The sequence below is a fragment of the Zonotrichia albicollis genome, chromosome 2 (assembly GCF_047830755.1).
Source record: "Zonotrichia albicollis isolate bZonAlb1 chromosome 2, bZonAlb1.hap1, whole genome shotgun sequence".
Classification (NCBI taxonomy): domain Eukaryota; kingdom Metazoa; phylum Chordata; class Aves; order Passeriformes; family Passerellidae; genus Zonotrichia; species Zonotrichia albicollis.
In genome coordinates this window covers 1,416,736-1,437,102 of record NC_133820.1, presented here as the reverse complement: position 1 = coordinate 1,437,102, position 20,367 = coordinate 1,416,736, and the positions used below count along the sequence as shown (strand labels likewise).

General features: G+C 53.0%; 2 protein-coding genes across 12 annotated transcripts in view; one reads left to right on the top strand and one right to left on the bottom strand.

The window, feature by feature from the left end:
* Nucleotides 1-24: 24 nt before the first annotated feature.
* LOC102068586 (tumor necrosis factor receptor superfamily member 19L) lies at nucleotides 25-10,830 on the top strand. Its single transcript, XM_074535504.1, has 13 exons — nucleotides 25-88; nucleotides 688-980; nucleotides 1,193-1,263; nucleotides 3,077-3,152; nucleotides 3,354-3,443; nucleotides 3,528-3,682; nucleotides 3,756-3,841; nucleotides 4,010-4,243; nucleotides 4,383-4,463; nucleotides 4,546-4,627; nucleotides 4,697-4,882; nucleotides 4,951-5,071; nucleotides 5,945-10,830. Exons 1-12 carry the CDS (start codon nucleotides 25-27, stop codon nucleotides 5,036-5,038), a joined length of 1,506 nt encoding a protein of 501 aa, XP_074391605.1. The 3' UTR covers nucleotides 5,039-5,071; nucleotides 5,945-10,830.
* The window catches only part of FAM168A (family with sequence similarity 168 member A), a 120,405-nt gene continuing 107,564 nt past the window's right edge, over nucleotides 7,527-20,367 (bottom strand). For 3 of the 11 annotated variants that reach the window (XM_074530773.1, XM_074530801.1, XM_074530807.1), the window contains 5 exons: nucleotides 17,913-18,038; nucleotides 15,531-15,673; nucleotides 14,068-14,242; nucleotides 12,212-12,341; nucleotides 7,527-11,559 (listed from right to left, as the gene is read on the bottom strand). In XM_074530773.1, the coding sequence (XP_074386874.1) occupies nucleotides 12,229-12,341; nucleotides 14,068-14,242; nucleotides 15,531-15,673; nucleotides 17,913-18,038 (557 nt within the window). In that variant the 3' untranslated portion in view covers nucleotides 7,527-11,559; nucleotides 12,212-12,228. Of the gene's footprint in view, nucleotides 11,560-12,211; nucleotides 12,342-14,067; nucleotides 14,243-15,530; nucleotides 15,674-17,912; nucleotides 18,039-20,367 lie in introns of those variants that run through there. The other 8 variants (XR_012577552.1, XR_012577553.1, XR_012577544.1 and 5 more) reach the window with 8 other exon arrangements.

Sequence of the window (20,367 nt, the reverse complement as noted above, 5' to 3'; positions counted from 1 at the left end):
CGATTGGGACACGCTGTTGTCCCCATGGGAGACGTGACAAGCGTGGTGGCAGGGATGAATCAGGGTGTCCCCAGTCCCACACAGCTGGGTGAGTGACAGCAATGCTGCCATCCCACATGGAGCCGTCCGTCTGTCCGTCAGCGGGGTGAGTGGGCGTGGGCTATATTTGGGACCATGAGGATATTTTGGGAAAGGGGTGGGGGCGGGATTTCGGTCACTTGGGGCCTCTTTGTTATTAAAGGTCACCCGTGGCAGAACGATCCCAGCGTGGTCTCGTCCTTCACCTCGGGACGGGGTGGCAGGGACGGGGTGAGGAGGGGCGCGGCTCCCACCTCCCACCGGTGTCACTGGTGATGAAGACTCCGGTGGGAGTTTCCACCGTTTCCACCCCCAGGGTGCAGTTATTCTGTCCTGGAAAACCCTGAGTGGGATATCAGGATATCCATCCCTTGTGCCGTGGCATTCCCCGGGTGGACAAACAGCCCAACAGGGGACACCAGGTCGTCCTGGGGAAAACCGAGAGGAACAGAAGGGGCCTGACGGAAACCAGGTGTCCCCACAGTGTCCCCTAGGGAACAGGACAAGGTGCGCTGTAGGACAGGTAGGAAAGCGGGCCGCAGCACTCAGGGATGCCCCATGCGAGCCCACATTGAGAAGAAAACAAAACCACCCCTTTTTCTTATTAAGTTCCTGCTGGGCCGGTAACACTCACCGCGCTCCGGTCGTTCCCGTTTTCCCCGCGGGTGGGACAAAGCCCATCCCAAATCCCGCAGTCCACGGCCGCGATCCGGAATTCCTGCAGTCCCCGCCGCGGCCGGGAGGTGGCGCTGCTGCGAGGGCAGAGGGGCGTGGCCTCTCTGTGTGACGTCACGGAGCGGGGCGGGGCTAGCCAGCCGCGCGCCCGCGGGTTCATTCATACGGAGGAGGCGGGAGCGACGGGGCCGCCCGGGGGGAGCCCGGGGGCTCCGCGGCGGGGACAGGTAGGGGACACCCCCGGGGACACCCCCGGGACAGGGACCCCCCTCTGCCCGGGGGGGAGCTCGGGGTATTCCCCTTTAAAGGCCAATCCCCCATGCGGGCTCTGGGGTTGGGGTTCCCGCACCTTTGGGCTGTGCCAGGACGGGGGTGCGGTGCTTTTTGGGGTGCTCGAGTCCCGCTTTGCGCGGTGTTTTTGTCTCGTTTTATCCCTAAGGCATTTGGGGAGCCCCGCCGGGAGTGGGGGAGCCCCGCGGGTCCGGAGGCTGCGGCTGCTGCAGCGCCAAAGTAGGTTAAAATAAGGAGTGGGGAGGAGGAAAAGTAGGTTAAGGAATACTCAGCTGGGAAAAAAGGTAGCAGCCGTGTCGGGTCTCTCTCTTCTTTTTTCCCCCGTTTTTTATTTTTTGCCGGAGCTGGAAAATGCCAGGGCTCGGAGCCAAGGAGCCGGGATGCTGCGGGATGCTGCGGGGTCGGGACGTGCCGCTGCCGGGGCCAAGCGCCGCCCCAGCGCTCCCTGGGGATGCTTGGACTTTAATTCTGGAATTTCGTGGCGTCCCGGTCGTTGCCACCGCTCCCCCGGGAGTGCGATATGCCGAGTTTCGCTCCATCTGCCGGCCAATCCCTCCTTGTCCCGGGCAGTCTCCAGCAGCTGCTCCCCGAAGTTTTCCCGAACAGTTGCTCCTTTTTCCCTCCGTTTGTTGCAGGAGCCTCGGCTGAAACCCTGTTCCCCCTCGGGGAGGGGAAGCCCTGGCTGGAATCCCGGCGGGCAGCTTTGGGTTACAGATTCTATTACGGGGAGCTGGGAATGCACGGCTCATGTGATCCGGAGGGATCTGGGGAGGTTTCCAACACCGAGTGGCCTCTCCTGCTGTGTTGGCATTGGTGCAGAGGTCAGGTGGGGTTCGGGGCCTGGAGTGTCCCCAAAAACAGCCGGCTCTGGCACTGTGGGGTTGTATTCTGTCGGTTTGAGGAGTGCATCAGGGCAGCTGGGGATTTGTGCCTGCGTACCCCATCCCCGCTTGGGATGGCCCCAAAAAGCGGGTGCTGAGCCCTTGGCAAAGCTCCAGTGCCAAGCAGGAGCTGGCACCCTCTGCTCCCTGCAGCTCCTGCGTCCCTATGGCAGCGTTTTGTTCATCTGAGGGATGCCCTTAATCCCTGGATTAAGCTTGGCCTCAAATCAGCTTTACCCCTGCTCCTGGTGGTGGTTAGATCCAGTTATGCTGATCTGGAATGCTCGTGGTCCCTCAGCCACGGTGGGACCTTCCTGTCCCCTCCTGAGGCCATTTCTTCCCCAGACATCTCAGTCTGGGAGGAAACTGGAGTACAGAGGATGCTCATTTTTGGGTCCTGCTCATTCTGGGTGTGCCAACCCACATCCTATAAACACCCCGCTCACCCCAGGACCCCCCTCATGTGGGATTAGCTGCATCTCAGCGTGGTGCTGGCCACTAATTAGGAGAAACTCGTCAGGCCCAGGCTGTAATGAGGCTCCGCCAGGGCTCTCACAGGACCGTGACGACCTGGGGGGAATTTCCATGCAGGCAGCAGGATTTCCATGCGGGCGGCAGGATTTCCATGCGGAGGCTGGATCCGGGTTTGGGTTATTATTTACTTTTCCTTCCTTCCTCTGTGCTGTCAGCATAGATTTTAATTTTAGCAACCAATTGCTGAGCTCGAAGAGGGGGGGATGAGGCTCTGGGAAACACCTCTTGCTTTGTTCATGTTGTTATTTAAATATTTTAAAATTGTTTTTAGTGACTTCATTTCCTTGTGACAGATGCAAAAGGATTTCCTCCGGAGCAGGAAAAAAACCTTTCTTTAACTTGGTTTAGCATCATCTGCTCCTTGCGTGAATGGTGTGAGGTTGGTCCCTCTCCAGTTTGGGATGATCTCTGAGGGAAGGGTGATGCTGGCCATTCCATAAAATCTCTGAGATAACTTTCTGGGGGATGGTTCAGGAGTGGTATTTAGGCAGCATCCCTAAATACCCCTACAGCAGCAGTAGGGGTATTTAGGGATGAAAGGGAGAAAAGGGGCCCCCAAATTACTTCTCCAGTGGGGCTTTCCCTGGATGATGACTCTGTTGCTCCTCCTTGGGCAGGTCTCTCCAAGATGATGAAGAGGAGCAGGTGATGAAGAGGAGTGGGATGCACTGGTGGCTTGTCACCGTTCTGGGGGTGAGTCTGGCCTCGTCTGTCGCATCTCATCCCATCCCTCTTTCTCTGGTGCTCCACCGCCACCCCATCACCACACAGGACATGGGGATGGGTTTGCATCTGTCCTGGTGCATCCTGTGAGTTCATATCCTCACCCCTCATGTGTCACCGTGCCACTGGAGCCACATCAGGGGCTGCTCTGAGCGCTCTGATCCCCCGCAGGTGCTGAGCGGACCTGCCCGGGGAACCGGGAGCTGCAGCGCCCCGGAGCCGGGCACCGCGGGATGCCCGCCCGGAGCGGAGCCCAGCGGGGTGAGCCGAGCCCGGCGGGGTTGAACCGAGCCCGGCTGTGGCTGTGGGATGCACGGCTCAGCCCCTGTCTCTTCCCCACCGCAGGATCCATCGGGGTCGTGCCGAGCCTGTCCCCCCGGCACCTTCTCTCTGGGAGACGCGTCCTGCGCCGCTCACACGCAGTGCCGCGCCGGGAACAGGGTGCTGCTGGCAGCGGGGACGGCGGCGAGCGACAGCCGCTGCGGAGCCTGCCTGCCGGGGTGAGCCCAGCCCGGACAGCGAGCCCAGCCCGGGCTCCGGGCCGTGCCCTGACCGTCCCGTCCCGCCCCGCAGGTTCCACAGCCCCGGAGGGGAGAGGGAGCCCCGGGGCCGGTGCCTGCCCTGCGCCGCCGCTCCCCGCAGCACCCCGGGCTGCCCAGGTGGGTGCTGCAGCCGGGGATGTCACCCGAGGATGTGTGTCCCCCTTGGGATGTCCTGGCAGCTGAGGACACCTCTGCTCCCAACACAGGCAGAATCTGCTTCCCGGTGGAAATGGGGTTTAATCCCAGCAAAGCCCCTGTGTGAGGATGATCCCTGTTTCCCCGCAGGCCGGCGGCGAGCCCGCAGCCCCGAAATGCCGGGCAGGACACCGGGCACCAACGGGACACGCGTGACCCTGCTGGGTGAGGAGGAGGAGGAGGCGGCAGCAGCGCAGGCGGCCGTGCTGACCATCGTGCCGGTCTTCTGTGCCATGGGGTTGCTGGGAATCCTGGTGTGCAACCTGCTGAAGAAGAAGGGTTATCACTGCACCGCCAGCAAGGAGCCCCAGCCCGGCGGCACCGGTGAGCCCTGGTGATCCCACACCCATCTCATCCTGCTCAAACCACTCCTGTGGTTTCTTGTCCTTGTCCCAGGGCATCCTGCGTGTCCTTGGGGTGCCTCATCCCCCATCACCGAGTATTCCCTAACTTCTGCTTCCAGGTGCCAGCTCCATCTACCAGCTGGAGGATGCCAACGAGGACACCATTGGGGTGCTGGTGCGGCTGATCACTGAGAAGAAAGGTCAGGGGGTCCCGGGAAGGGGGAGAAGGGGGTGACCTGGGCCAGAGCCCCGTGACCCCCAGCTCCTTGGTGTCACACGCAGAAAATGCAGCGGCGCTGGAGGAGCTGCTGAAGGAGCACCAGAGGCAGCAGCTGATGCCACCGAGCTGTGCCCCCCTCAATAAGTAAGAGTCTGCCCTGAGCACCCCCCATGGTGGGGCCACCCCCATGCTGATGGCATTCCCCCTCCCCAGGCTGCACCTCCTGCCTCAGTTTCCCCCCGCCTGCCACCACCAGCAGCACCTGCACACAGTGCAGGGCCCGGCCCCGTGTGCCCGCTGTGACCAGAAGTGGCCCGAGGTGCTGCCACCGCTCGGTGCCACCAAAGCCCCCAAACCCGGAGCTCATCCCAGCGAGGTGACCATCCTCTCCATCGGCAGGTAGGCAGGGACAGCCCCTGGTGTGTCCCCTCTGCAGGGGGACAGGCTGATGTGGTGCTCCCTGACAGGTTCCGGGTGTCCCGGATCCCGGAGCTGAGGAGCGAGGCCGGGGGGGAGCCCCTCCGTGGTGCCCTCCCCGCTGGCAGCGGGATGTGAGCCCACACGGAACAGCACCAAGGGCCCCAGCAGGTGAGGGGACAAAGGGGCTCTGAAGGCTGGGAAATGCAGCATTAACAGCGTGGGGACAGCGAGGCAGGCGGGAGGGCGTCCCTGGCTGCAGGGTGCTGGCAGGGCCTGGCACGGGCTGGCACGGCACGGCTGGGGGCTGCTCCCTGACTCATGGGCAGCTGCGGGGGCTCACGTGCCCTCGCTCACGTCCCCGTGTCCCTCCTCCAGCAGCGCTGCTGCTGCTGCTGTGACCATCCAGCCCTGAATGCCTCCCGACACGGACATGCAGGGGCTGGAGCGTGGCCAGGGCGGGGAATGGAGCTCCAGGAGAGGCTGAGGGAGCTGGGAAAGGGCTCAGCCTGGAGGAGAGGAGGCTCAGGGGGAACTTGTGGCTCTGCTCCCAGGGAACACAGACAGGACAAGGGGAAACAGCCCCATCAAACAGTGCCAGGGGAGGTTCGGGTTGGGTAGTGACAGCCATGGATGGGTGACACTGGCCCCTGGCACCCGGGGTGGTGCAGAGGGGCCAATCCAGGCTCACCTGTGGTCCATCCCTTGTCCTCCACAGCAGGCACCTGGCCTGGGGGCTGCCTCGGGGGTCGGTGGCTGTTGTATTTCATATTTCTATAGTCCAGTACCTTCTCAGTGATATTTCTTGGGGGCAGTTCTTCACAGCACAGACTCCTTCCTTTGCCTGTTGCTGCTTCTCAGCCAGGGCTCCTTCCAGACTGTCCCTGCCTGGCCAAGCCCACCCCCTTTTATCCCAGTTATCTTCACTGGCCACAGCTGCAGCCCATCTAGAACAACTAGGGCTTATCAGGGCAAGGCCTATATACAGATATTATACAGATATTCAAATACAATACAGATATTTTACTAGGACTCCTACTGTAGGTGACAGCCACAAAGACCCCGTGGAGGACACGGGTGCTGTGTGAAAGCCAGTCCTGCCCAGAGCTGCCAAGTGCTGGAGGTGGCAGCTCAGCTCCTGCTCCTGCCACCGACGTGTCCAAGGGCAGCACAGCAAATCCAGCGTCTCGCTCGGCTGCTGAGAAGGGTTCTCTGTCCCTGAGGCCTGGTGGTGGCCACAGCGTGGTGGCCTCACAGAAGGTGACTCCAGGAGCTGCGATGCCAGGGGTGGTGGCCACAGGAATCATCATCTCTGGGAACCATGATGCCACCACACAGCTCCACTGGAAGCACAGAGGGCACTGGATGCCATTTCGTGGTCACCTTCTGGGTGTGTTGAGCTCTCCAGGACCATCATGAACTCCTGATTTCCCTCCATCACCTGGTGCCAGTGCTCAGCATCGCAGGATCATGAATCACTGGATCACAGAGTGACTCCTCCCTTCCCAAAGCCCAGCTGGGGCATGGATTGCTGGTCTCCTGCATCCATCCATCCTCTCTCCAAAGTCCCAGTTCAGGAGCACACAGTGGTGATGCTCACCATGCAGATGACACATTTCACTTTCCATAGGAATTGCTTCTGTGGGATCACGCTGGCTTGGCCGTGTTGGGATCACTGGGATAACCCACCCAATGTTGGGCTGGAGACCATCAGCCTCAACCATCAACCCAAAAAAGGGTTTAGGGCTGGTCCCATTCACCTCCCCACGACATCACTGTGCCAAAAAACCAACCACCAAACCCTCTCGGGCTCTTTTATTTATTTATTTAATTTTTTTTGGAAACATTTTAATAGTTATCGAATGTTCTACATCTTACAGTAAATATCGTACAGTTACAAACTCTTGGCTGAAATCTGTCAGGGAGATCACGACCTGATCTTCAGAACCAAAACCAGAACATAAAACAAACGGGAAAACAACCCCAAATTTACACTTCAGATGGACAAACTGAGGCTGTGGGGCTCTCCAGGGCATCAGTCCAAGGCCATGTTCCCTACACACCTGTGAGATGTAGACTTGGAAGACGTGGTTACTCTTGGGTTTAAATTGTTTTTTGTTGCTGTTCTTTCAAGGAATAATTTCTTTTTTGGTATTTATTTTTATTTAAGAGGTCAAATAATACTTAAAAATGAGCTGGTCTGGTGGTTGAAATCAATTTAAAATTAATTACATAGAAAGAGGGGTGGGAACCCGGTGTGGGTCGAGGCCATGTTGTGGGAATGGGAGGGTTTGGGTGTGATCCTGCACCTTGCAATGCTTCCCTACAACTCCCTCCCCTGACCCTGAACCCCTCTTCCCCCTGTAAAATTCCATCTCTTGCAGGAGGATGCAGGAAGGCTGCAGGTGGCCATGTTGCATCAAGATTATTCCCTACAAGCAGCACAGTCGAGCGTTTCCAAATGGGAATCGCTCCTGTCAAACCACAAATTCTGCTTTTCCTCCCCTGCAAACATTCCCACAAGTTCTTTCACCTGATTGCCAGAGAATCTCCAAGTGCCGTGGTGCAACATGCCACAGGAATGCCTTTTCCAAGGATTTCCTCCCTCCCAAGCTCCCTCACAGGCTTTATTTTCTTCTTTTTTTTCCCAAAGGGAATGCTAACACATAGCAGAGAAAATATTTGGAGGCTGATCCTGGCTTGGGAGCAAAGTGAAGGGAAGATGGGCAGAGGGTCACCACAGCTGGAGGGCCGGAAAATATTGGCAATTAAAAACAAAAAAAAGCCCAAATCAAAAATACCTGGATTTATGGGTATCCAGCAGCTCTTATTGCTATTGTTGGCTGGTTGGATTTTACCAAAAATAAAGCCTCAAATGTTGTTTTCCACCCTGCTGAAAAGCCAGGATCCCATTTGATGCCCTCTAGCTGGGAACCACATCATCCCCACATTCCCAGAGGGGATGGCAAAGAGTCGGGGGTCTCTCTGGGAAGGACCAGATTCAGTGGGATGCTGGGGGCTGGGAGAAAACCTGATGCTCTGAACATCCCTCATTAAAACAAACCCCTTAAATAACATTTCCTGGGAATTACATCCCAAAACTGAAACCATGCTGAACTGAGTGATTTATTATTCATAAAATGCAGTAGCAAATCTTTGCCTGGAGGGTTCAGCCACTTGGAGGCACGATGGCCTCAGGCTTCAAGGGGCTCCTGGGCTTTGGGGGTCACCACCACCACTGAAATCCTATTTCCCCCCCCAAATCTTGCATTGCAGATTGTGTTTTGAAGTAAAGGTAAGGTCTGGGATGGGTTAATGGTTTAGAGTTATTTTTCCTTCCTCTTTAGCTGGAATTTTAATCTCAGACACTTCAGTGGCTGCTGAGGATGGTTTAACCCCTCCTGCTCTTTCCCACTGATGCCCGGTGTGATCCTTCACTGTGGAAATCCCTTTTCCTTAACCAACATCAGCAAAGCTTTGCTGGAATGACATATCTGAGAAGCTGGTGGCCCCATCAGTGTCCCCCATTGTGACCTGCCCAGGACCCTCAGTTAAGCCAAGACTTGACCAAGGAAGGACTTGGGACGAAGGGAAGGGCAGGGAGCATCTCCCCACCTTGGGAAGGAGCCACCCAAGCCTGGCACTGTGTGGTGGCCCTGGTTCCTCACAGTGGCTCAAGGCTGGTTACCAAATGTCCTCACTAAAGCCTCTGGCCCAACAGGTGGCAAATATTTCACCACTCCACGCTTTGGTTAATGAGTATTTCTGCCTGGGAATAATGGGATGAGGAGCTCTGGATCTGCTATTGATCCAAGCAAAGGAATCAAAACCCAACTGCCCTGTGTCAGTGGGAACACTGGGTGATCCACCACGCTCCACTCCTGGGGCTTTCTCCCCACCTTTAATGTTTCTTTTCCTTGCAGGAGAAAGCCCAAAATCTCCTTTCCACACCCAGGTCAGAATTTTAGGAGTGGTTCCTAAAGTGGTGTCTGGGACAGTGGTGGGATGGTGTCTGCTGGTCCAGGTTGTTTGCAGAGCCCAGGCTGGGATCCCAAAGCTCACTGGGACCCCACAAACCAGACTGCCATTATGTTGGGACACCTGGCTCAATGCTGACAGACAGCTCCTGGTGTGTAACACAAACATGAGAGGGGAAAAAGGGATCTCAGAACTCTTCAATTCTTAGGATCTGGGGATTTTTTGGCCCAGGTTTAACTGCAATGTGCTACAAATAGTGCAAGGATGATGTGTTGGTGTTATTTCCCAAGGTCCTGTTGCTCTTTACTAATCAAGCCAAATAGGGAACCTACTGATGATTGGCTCCTTTGCTCTTTTTTCCTTCTCCTTTCCCTCAATACCACCCCAAAGTGCAGCCCAAGGGTGCCCCTTCCCCACCCCACAGCACAGTCTTCCCCCACTTTGTTCCTCTCGAGGCTGAGGAGATCAACCAGAGCTTTGCTCTAGATTTCCTTCAAAACCAGCAGAATCAACCAAATCGCGCCCAAACAGAAGTGCCAACACCCAACCTGACAAACTCCTGGGACCAGCCAGTGGGAGGGAAATTCCTCCTGGGATCCCTAGGCCTGTTACTCCCCACCTGCCCCATGCCCAAGGGAAGGAGCTCCAGGAGCAGGAGCCAAGCTGGGAGACTCCACCGAGAGCATGGAACACTTTTGGCACACTTGAGGCAAAAAACAAAACCCAACCAAGCCTTTGTCTTTAAAAAAAAAAAAAAAAAAAAACCCAAAAAAGTCCCAAAAACCTTGTTTCTATGCTGGGTTTAGTGACAAGGATTTAAAAACAAACTGGCCACAAGCATTGTCTGCAAATCCAAACTGCCTCTGCTGCCCTCAAGATAACTTATTGCTCTACTTGGACACCCCGAGGGGGGATGTCACCAGCTCCCTGTCCCCACGTCCCAGGTAAGCCAAGCCCCCCCAAATGACCCTGATGCCCACAGCCTCTGTGTGCCTGGTGTCCCCCATCCTGCTCCATGCCAACTGTGGATCACCTTCCCTGCTGTCACCTCTTCTCAGGTGCCTTCCCGTGAAGGAGGCGACGTGTTTATTGCTATTGCTTCCTCCTCTGCCACCCCTCCAAGCAGAGCAGCCAGACATCCTCCCCCTCCCCGGCCTTTCTCTCTGGTGCTGGTATTTGTGCTTGGATGAACATTCCTCCTGGAAGTCTTGGAGCTGCAACCCAAAGAATGGGAGGGGGACACCTCAACTGCCATGGAGGCAGTGCAGTTTGGTTTTACCCTGCCAACACCATGGCTGCAAGCTGAAGCCACCCATCCTGCCCTCGCCCTGCCTTGAAGACTCATCTCCATCAACCAGACGCCCTCTTTTCCCACACCACCATACTCTGGAGAAGCTCCTCAGACCAAACCCTAAACCTGGATGAGCTCTTGACCAAACCCTAAACTGAGAGAAGTTCCTCAGACCAAACCCTAAACCTGGAGGAGCTCCTCAGACCAAACCTTGAACCTGGAGGAGCTCCTCACACCAAACCTTGAACCTGGAGGAGCTCCTCACACCAAACCTTGAACCTGGAGGAGCTCCTCAGACCAAACCTTGAACCTGGATGAGCTCCTCACACCAAACCCTGAACCTAGAGGAGCTCCTCACACCAAACCCTAAATTGAGAGAAGCTCCCCAGATCAACCCTTGGACCTGGAGAAGCTCTCCAGATCAATCCTTGGACGTGGAGAAGCTCTCCAGCCCAACCTTTGGACATCTCCTTGCTTGCCTCAGCAGCTGCCCAGCACATCTGTGCCTGCAAACAGCAGCCACGCAAGGAAGGAGCCTCCTTCTCCCCCACACTGCCCCAGGACGTGGCTGAGGGGAGCATCCCGTTCTCCCAAGGGGTTCCAGATGCTCCCAAGGCATGCATCTTCCTGCTGCTCCCTTCCCATCACCCATGAGCCGTGTGCCCAGTTGGAAAAAGCAGACCAAAGACCCGCTGGTGACCAGTCCTCGTGCTTCCTAAGACAAGTGTGTTACGTCGCTAATTATATTTATATTCTCTTACTCCTACAAAAAGAAGGGATGAGTTCAGAATTCCACTGCAGATAATGCATTTATAATCTATCACGACAGCTATCTGGAAGACACCAATTTTCTTGTAATATGTTATGAAAGATTGAATAATTTATATTCTTCAACTAAAAATACCCAAACCAAATCGGAATAAGCCTGCCTACCAGCGCTGTGCTTTTCACATAGTACCCTGAACATCAACCACTCTTACTAGCCAAAAAAAATCTAGGCTCTTGTCAACAACAACGACAACAGAAAAAGAACAGAAAGAACCCAAACGAACAAGAAGTGGGGGGATCTTTGCACCACTCAGCTGGGCAATGCTGGAAAAGTGAAGATTCTGAGCTTTCAAATGATAGGACCGAAGAGAGAACTCGACTATTGCTCAGTGTCAGTATGTGTGTTACACAATTCATGTGGGAGGGGGAGGAAGGGGGGGAAAAAAAAGAGGCAGAAGATTAGAAAAAGCAGCTTTTACAAAAACCACTAAAGAATGCATAAAGTGACCCTTGCACTTTTTTTTTTTTCTTTTGTTCTTGCAAACAGACGAGGCGCTGCAGCCCAGCGGCCGCAGCACCGATGTAAGACTTGTGTAGTTGCATACAATGTTTGACTCCGGATCTGGAAGACAGCAAATACATTAAGAACAGGGAGTTAGAAGGATGTTTTCCTCTCCTCTGCACCCCTGCACCACGTGGAGCTGATCCATATGGAATTTAACCATCCCTGTGGGCAATTAGGCAGGGAGCAGGGAAAGCAGCAGCTCACCCATGCTATCCAACGCAGAGGATTACAAATATGCAGATGAGCTGCTCCCTGCTAATTGCACATCAATTTGGGAGGGGCAGGATTAGCCCGGCGTAATTTGTGTGGCACAGAGAGATTTCAGATAACCCCGGGGCTGGATGGGCTCTCCACGGGCAGCATCGTGTTCCCATCAGCTGCCTGTGCTGGTAATTGGGCATGATGGGCCAAGGGCTGCAGGAACGAGCAGCTGGGATTTCTGGGATCCCAGGCATGACAGGAACACACAGGCAGTGCACGCAACCCCGGTGCTAATGAACAGCCTGATCTCCCAGCAGGGGAAAGGAAATATTCCAGGGACACAAAGATGGGGAGGGACTCTTTGTCAGGGGATGCAGTGAGAATGGTTTCAAACTGCCACAGGGCAGGGCTGGATGGGATACCAGGAAAGAATTCCTCCCTGTGAGCCCAGAGAAGCCCCTGGAAGTGCCCAAGGTGGGGCTGGATGGGGTTTGGAGGCAGCACTCACATGGATTGGCCAGTGGTTTACCAGTGTGGAGGTACGTAGCTGTAGGTGGGGGTTCCTTGAGCCCTGTACGTTGGCACGGACACTGGATGTGCTCCGATGGCGGTGTGTTGGGGGGTGGTCAACAAGGTTCCTGCAGGGAAGGGAAACGCTTGGCACGGAGCAGAGGAGCTGGCATCCGTGCCTGCAGTGGGGCAGGGACAGCACCAGCTGCCTCCCTTTCCTTTCTCCCTTTTTTCCCTTCTCCCTTTCCCCTTTTTTCCCAGATAATTCTTCTGCCCGCCAGACCCGATTCAAAGGTGTTGGACCCACACGAGTGGGATCAGCCAGCACCACAAACAGAATAAGAACACCTAAAGCCCCAGCAGATTTTCCATGCTAGCTCTGGCTCTTAACTTAAGGGTTTTCCTTGGTTTTTTTCCAGTGTCCCTAAAGACAGGAAGCAAAGCTGGCCACAACCTGCTGACATCTACCTGCTGAAAGCACTGCAACAGCAAACCACTGCACAGATCTGAAACAAACTGGAAGGGATGAGGGAGGCAAAGGGAGATGAGGAAAAAACCTCAACAAATCTCCAGGGAAAACTGAGATGAGCCTTTTTTTAAGTCTGCAGCCGGTCAATCAGTCAGATCAGAGGGATTTTAGGTCAGAATTTGCACAGTGCCTTCACGGGGAGGGAGGACACAGCCCTGGCCTACCCTGTTCTGGGAGCAAATGGGTGCTCAAACCAAACTCTCAGTTTCTGGGTATCTCTCTACAAATGTTATTAATGAAATTCTAACTCATCCCACGTGCATTAATTACATTTATCCACTTCTTAATATAAGCAACAGTAAATCTCTCAGAGTGGTTCTTGTCACATCCAGGCTGCAATATCTCTGCTTGGAATAGGGATTGTGTCCCATTACAGACTCCTATTTCACAGCTAATGCAGATGCAAAAGGATGAATGATGCTTTTTTTGGCATAATTCAATATACAATCCCAATAATTGTTAAGGAGAAAAATACAGGCTTTGGGAAAAAAAAAACAAAACCAAAATCCCTATCTTACTTAATGTGCTATTAATTTCAGTTAGAATCTGCATGTGAAATTTAGAGGAACAGGGATAGATAAAACAAGGTTAACATTCATTTTGTCAAACAAAAACATTCATTTTGTCAAACAAAAACATGACCATAAGTGTCTTTGAAAAAAGAGCTTGAGGGAAATACAACTACTTGAGGATGAACCAACGTGGTTATTCCTTCAGTTAAGGAACAGACAGAGGAAGGGACAATATATTTAAGGACATAGAAAAATCTACCTAAGGATGCAGGAGTGAGCCAAACCAAAGGTCTCCTCCTCCAAACTGTTAAGGAGAAAAATACAGGCTTTGGAAAAAATAAAACCAGCCCGTATCTTACTTAATGTGCTATTAATTGCAATTAGAATCTGCATGTGAAATTTAGAGGAACAGGGATAGATAAAACAAGGTTAACATTCATTTTGTCAACCAAAAACATGACCAAAAGTATCTTTGAGAAAAGAGACCAAAAGTGTCTTTGAGAAAAGAGCTTGAGGGAAATACAACTACTTGAGGATGGACCAGCCTGGTTATTCCTTCACTTACAGAACAGAGAGAGGAATATATATATATAATATAATATATACAATATTTTTAAGGATACAGAATAATGTATCTAAGGACGCAGGAGTGAGCCAAACTGAAGGTCTCCTCTGCTGAGTCAGATGAGGATTTGGGGTAAATGACTGCATTTCTGCCTGCACAGGAGCAGCGCCCAGCAAGCAAACCCAGCAGGTGAAGCGGGGCAGCACCTGGGACACAGGGGGAGGTTTTGCCCCCGTTTGTTTCCTTACCTGCTGACATGGCCATGGTGGTGCCAGCCACCATGCCCATGGCCACGCCGTTGGTGCGCGGCGCGGCCACGGGCGCGGGGTAGATGGCCGAGGGGATGCTGTTGGGCTGCACCACCGTGGTGTGGTGGATGACGTGAGGCTGGGCCGCGTACACGGGCTGGGTGTAATAAGCTCCCTGGTGGAGAGGGGGAAATAAAAAAAAAAAAAATCCCATCATTATTCCAGGTTTTTTCCAACCTAAGGAGTTCTCGGCTCTGTAACTCGAGCGCTGCACAAGGGCTGGTGGGTGGTGGTCCCATGGATGAGCTCCTGTGCCTGGGATGCCTTGAGGAGGCTGCCCTAGAACAGAGCTAAAGAATAAAGCAGGGATTTATTAAAAGGATCTCCTCAATGGGTTTGTCCTGGATGGATTCACTCCTTGACCCTGCTGCCTTCCTTTGATGGGATGAAACAGGGCCTGGACACAAACATCTGCTGGTGTAGAAAAGGAACAAGAGATGGAAGGAAAGGACAAGCCATGGTTCTTGGGTCCAGGTATTGTGTCATCTTATTGGGTTTCACACAGGGCTCCAAAATCCAGGCTGCAGAGTTTTGAAACAAAGGGAGAAGGATGCATGGGAATAAAAGGAGCCAACAGAAAAAGAAGAAAAAGCTTCACATGCTAAGTAGTGAAGGGCCTGAAATGAGGAGATGCACAAGGGAGAGAACTGCTGTCCCCAGGGCAGGCAGCAACACTGTCAGGACCTGCAAACCAGGCATGGGAGGAAAGAAAACATGAATTTGAATCAGCAAAAGGGAGATTTTATTGTGCATTAGTGAAAGCCCCATTAGAGAACCTCTGAAGGTCTGGATTAGAGGGAGAAGGAGGCGCAGGGCAACTACTCCATCACTTATTTCTTTTAGGAGCTACAAAGGTTTACAGGACAAATGGCAAATTCTGTGGCTGGCATTGGAGAGGAACCAGTGTGCAGGGGTGGGTTGGACTCCAGTGGACTCAGGTGTGTTGGGGCATGGCTGAGGGCACAGGAGGTGGCACCTAGCTGGGTGTACAGGTTCTGCTGTGGGTGGGCACTGTGATGGGCACAGGAGGTGGCACCTAGCTGGGTGTACAGGTTCTGCTGTGGGTGGGCACTGTGATGGGCACAGGAGGTGGCTCCTACCTGGGTGTACAGGTTTGGCTGTGGGCAGGCACTTCTGATGGGGCACAGGAGGTGGCACCTACCTGGGTGTACAGGTTCTGCTGTGGGCGGGCACTGTGATGGGCACAGGAGGTGGCACCTACCTGGGTGTACAGGTTCTGCTGTGGGCAGGCACTGTGATGGGGCACAGGAGGTGGCACCTAGCTGGGTGTACAGGTTCTGCTGTGGGTGGGCACTGTGATGGGCACAGGAGGTGGCACCTACCTGGGTGTACAGGTTCTGCTGTGGGTGGGCACTGTGATGGGCACAGGGGGTGGCACCTACCTGGGTGTACAGGTTCTGCTGTGGGTAGGCACTTCTGATGGGGTACATCGCGGTCTGGTACGGGTTCGGAGACGGCGAGTAGGGAGGAGGGGCGTTGTTACTCTGGGTTGGTGGCACCTTGTAGGGAGTCCCCGCAGTGTACCCTGCCACAGACACAAGAGGGTGCCAGTCAGGGCCTGGCATGGCTGCTCAGGGCTGGCAGGAGGGCTGGGAGGAACCATCCCCTGAGCAAACGGGCCCCAAAGACTGCGCGGGATGGAGAGGAGAAGGCAAGGCTCAGCCCAGCCAAAACACTCAAATATATTTCACTTATTTCCTCAAATATATTTAACTCAAATATGTTTCACTTATTTACTCCACCAGTGCTCAGCAATTAGAGATGACCAAGATTTCAAGTCTAATATCCCACATCATCCTCCAGGCACTGAAACAGGGCGAAGAACACACGGAGCTTTTAGGAGCTCCCAAACAGCATCTCACCCCCTCCTGATTACTGCAGATTGGAAAAATAGGTGTTAATTAACAAGGGGAATAGCTGTGACTCTTTTCCTCACATTAGCAGGAGAGCAACCATCTTCCAATGAGAAGTGGAAAAGGTTTGAAATATTGATCAGAGCAGAAGTGCAGCTTCCTCCATCAGGACTCCTCCAGGAACCCAGTCAGCCACAGACCAACCAACCTCCTGGTTTTACATCTAATGGATTTTTTTTCTCTATTCTGAACTCATTTTTTCAAACAAATACCTCAGAGGCTGCCAGTTCTCAGTGTCACACTTCATTTCTGAGGGGTGTCTAGAGGTATGGACCTGCTTAAGTCTGTGAGGTTTCACCACTTTGAATACCAAGACCTGCAGTGTTTCCTGATTGATGAATCACAGACAGTTTATCTCCTATATTAAAAAGGTATTAAAACACAATAACCCAGGCAGAGGTAATCTGCTGTGCTTATAAACTGGGGAAAAAACAGAACAACCTGCAGGTAAAACAATGTGAAAACAAGGTTTAATGACACAAGATGATGGAGGCTCCTCTCAGTCTGGCAGATAATTTTAAAACCTAATTATGACTAACACCTTATTAGGATTAGGCTGGCGCGGCCCGTGCTGCTGCCACTTTGTGGTTCAGCTGCAGCGAGCCTTTAAGCTCCAGCTTCTATTAAAATTGCTGATTAAATCCCTCATGTCACTCCAGAAATCTCAGCCTTATTGATCCTGCAGCTCACAAGTGCACAGAAATGGTTTTCTATAAAAGGCTTCTTGTGGGGGATGGGGGGAAGAGCTCAGTGGGGAATTTTCTGTTGCTGCTTGTTTCCAGGGTTCACCACAAGCAGGATTTCTCAGCTGGGCAAGGAACTGACAGGATGTCCACAATTCTATCTCTCTGCCTCCCTCAGGTGAGAGCCCACCTGCAGAGCTGCCTCCAGCCCTGGGGACACAGCAGAAGGACCTGGAGCTGCTGGGCAGAGTCCAGAGGAGGCACCAGAGCTGCTCCAGGGCTGGACCGTGCCCATCGTACAGCCCCTACCCCAAGGAATGATAGGGACATCCTTTTTCCAAGAGAAAGTCTCCTAAAGACTTTTAAAATGTTTATTTTTAATAATTCTTTTAATAAAAAGAAATTACATTTCTTCCTCTCACCTTGTTGTGTAATTGATTGGATTTGGAAGGAAAAAGGAGCCTGGAGTAGCTGTAAGGTGAGGAACCCTCTGACCCCACAGCACTCATGGCCCAGATTAAGCAGGGGCCAGAGGACACCCCACATACCAGGGAAAGCATCCCAGGGTTTATCAGGGAGCTTATCAGCCCTGCTGGAGGCACTACTTATCCTCTCCAGGGCTGAGATGACAAGGCTGCACTGGAAAAGCCTGTTTGACTGTGATCCCTCAATGGCATCTCCTCCCCCTGCTCCTGCTCAGCCAGCCTGGCTTACAAGGGGGGAGTTTCAGCAGTGCTCCTTGAAAATCAGCCTTTATTTTGGAATTCTTTCATTTTTAAGGGAATGGGGAATAATGTCCCTTTGGAGATAAACACCTGTGAACAACCCCGGGTTGCTCCCAGGGATCAAACACTCAGCCAAGAGAGAGGTTTCACCTTCTCCACTGGAATTCCTCCTCTGCAGCAGCAGCAGGAGGGTCAGTGCTCTCCTTTTCATGATCCTTCGTGGTTTTAATCCATCAAAGCCAGGCTGGATGGGGCTTGGAGCAATCTGATCCAGTGCAAGGTGCCCATGAGGGTTGGAGCAAGACGATGTTTAATTCCCTCCCAACCCAAACCAGTCTTTAATTCTGTGATCCCAAATCACCCTGTCCACACATCACCCCCCAGCAGGGGAGGCAGACAGGCACACACCACCCCAGTAAGCCCAGAAGGAAAGGTTTATTTACTGAATGCTGCAGAAGAAGCCTGGTAGGTCCTGTTCTCCGTGCCGGTGTCCACAGGGAGGTGGAAGGTGCCCTCGGTGGCACAGGACGAGGAGGTCTGGGGCCAGGCCTGCTTCATCAGAAGTGTGGCTGGAGTGGGGACAGAGAGGTGTCACACAGAGCACTGAGGGACAGCTTCCCACACTTAGGTCCCACTGGAATCACCTGGTTCATCTCTTCCCTCCAGGTTCCTAGCCCTGAGGTGCTGAGCCCCACGGAAGGGACTTCACCTCTCAGTCAGGGCTTGGAAATCTTCCTGGAGCAAGGATGTTCCACACCCTGCACATCCGCTGAGACTCTGAATTAGCCCTCTCTGAAGGTACAGCTGTAAATCTGAGTGTCACAGGGCTGCAAGCTGGGAATGATTGGGATCAGTCCTCTGGACTGGGGGGGCTGAGGAGGAATTGGCACTGGGGCCACAGCCCGCAGCAGCACAGCACATCCCAGAGGATGGAAATCCACCTCCCAGAGAGTGCAGGGAAGCACTGCTGCAGGTCTGCTGGGCCACCAAACCCCCTGAGACTCTCCTGGGCTCAGACAGGAATGGGGAGCACAGAGGACACCCAGCAGTGCTGCTGTGCTGGCCATCAGCAGCTGTGGGAGACACTCACGGGTGTGAGATCCACCCGGATGCTGCTGCACGGCTGGAGATGTGGAACCCTGCTCCTCCCTCCTCCAAGAGAAAACCAGGAGCTTTGTGAGAAGTCAGAGATTCAAGCCCAATTTCTCCTGCACTCAGTCACTGATCATTTTCTGCTCCAAGTGTCTGCCCTCTCCCAAAGGTTTGGGAGTTATTAAGGATTTCCAGGCTGCCTTGCTTTATTTTCCATGCTAGGCTGCACTCAGGAACATCACACTGGAGAGCAACTCCCAGTGCTGCCACAGAAACACTCCCTCACTTCTGCTTTTACTCAGAATCAGATTCACTTTTTCTCTGGATTTCACAGAGGTTTTAATCTCTGAGACTGATGAGACAATTCATTGCAATGTTACACGAATCCTTCCTCTGTGGTTTTCCCTCTCCACATTAAACCTGCCACAAAATCAAGGCAATTTGGGTTGGAGATGGCTGGGAGATTGCCACAGCTCTGCATTTTCTTTATTAAATCACAGATCCTTGGAGAATCCATCACTTAAAACTACACAAAAGGTGGACCAAGGAGGTTTCAGGAACATAAATACCTCCTGCTCCTTTGCAATAATTCACAGGGATCACAATCCAGCCATGACTATCTTATGCCATTTAAGGGACACTCCAACCAGTGTCTTCTGGATTTGGTTTATCCTCTCACATAAATAGAAATAAAAGAAGGAGTTTTTGTTAATTATCAGTTTAACCCCCGGCAAATCAGCCAGTGGGAACTGAGCAAACAATGTGAGCTGTGGGTCTCTGCAGCACTGGGACTGCTCTGTTTTCCTGACAGGACCTTTAGATGACATGGGAATGTTCAGGATATATTTTAAGTGGAAAACACAAAATTACGAACCCTTTCAAAGCATTGTAGGAGATCCTGCTTCCCTCTAACAACCTCATTTGGGATGGATACAGCCTCCAGCCCTGAACAAAGTTTGCAAGAAGTTTAATTCCCCAGGCAGTCCTGTGCCTGAGTGCCTCAAAATGATGAGAGCAGTTATTCCTGGAAAGCTACAGGACAGGATGTTCACCTCTCCAGAGCCCAAGATACCCCTTAGGGCACCCACTGGTGTCCCCAAGGAGTGGGTGGGCACCTCTAGAGGATGGCTCAGAGCTCTGCTGATGCTCCAGCTCCCTTCTGCAAAGCAGCATTTCCTCCAGCAGGATGCAGGAGCAGGAATGGGGGATTGGAGCCTCCATCCTGCCCCACAACATTCCCACACAGATCCCTCATTTCTGGGGCTGATTTCAGTCCTGCTCTGTGAGGGCACTGCTGCAGAGCCATTACTTCTGCCCTGCATTATTAATAAACACAGCTCCAGCCTCCACCAGCAAAGTGTGTGTCCTACTTTCAGGAAAATAAAAAAAGGGAGGCTTTAATGAAGGAAGTTAAAACAAAACAACCACGAGCAAGACAGAATGCCTGTGAGGGAACATGCACCAGGCTTAATGAAGACATACATAATTTTATATTTTTTTAATTGTGCCTCTTGCAGCAGAGTGATTTTAGATGCTCATTACTGCATACTTAAAAGGGATTTTTTAAGAACAGTGTCCTAAAACAACAGGCTTATTGCAAGCATGAGTTTGCAATGCTGTGTTTTGCCTTGTGTCTCTCCCTTTAAAAGCTGTGGAAAAATGCAGCAGGAAAATCACATAGGGCAGGAATTGAAGTGAATGGAAAGGAATTGATAGAATCACAGAAAATCCTGAGTTGGGAGGGATCAATGAGGATTATCCAGTCCAACTCATGCCCTTGCTCGTAGGGCTCCTTTGGAATAATCT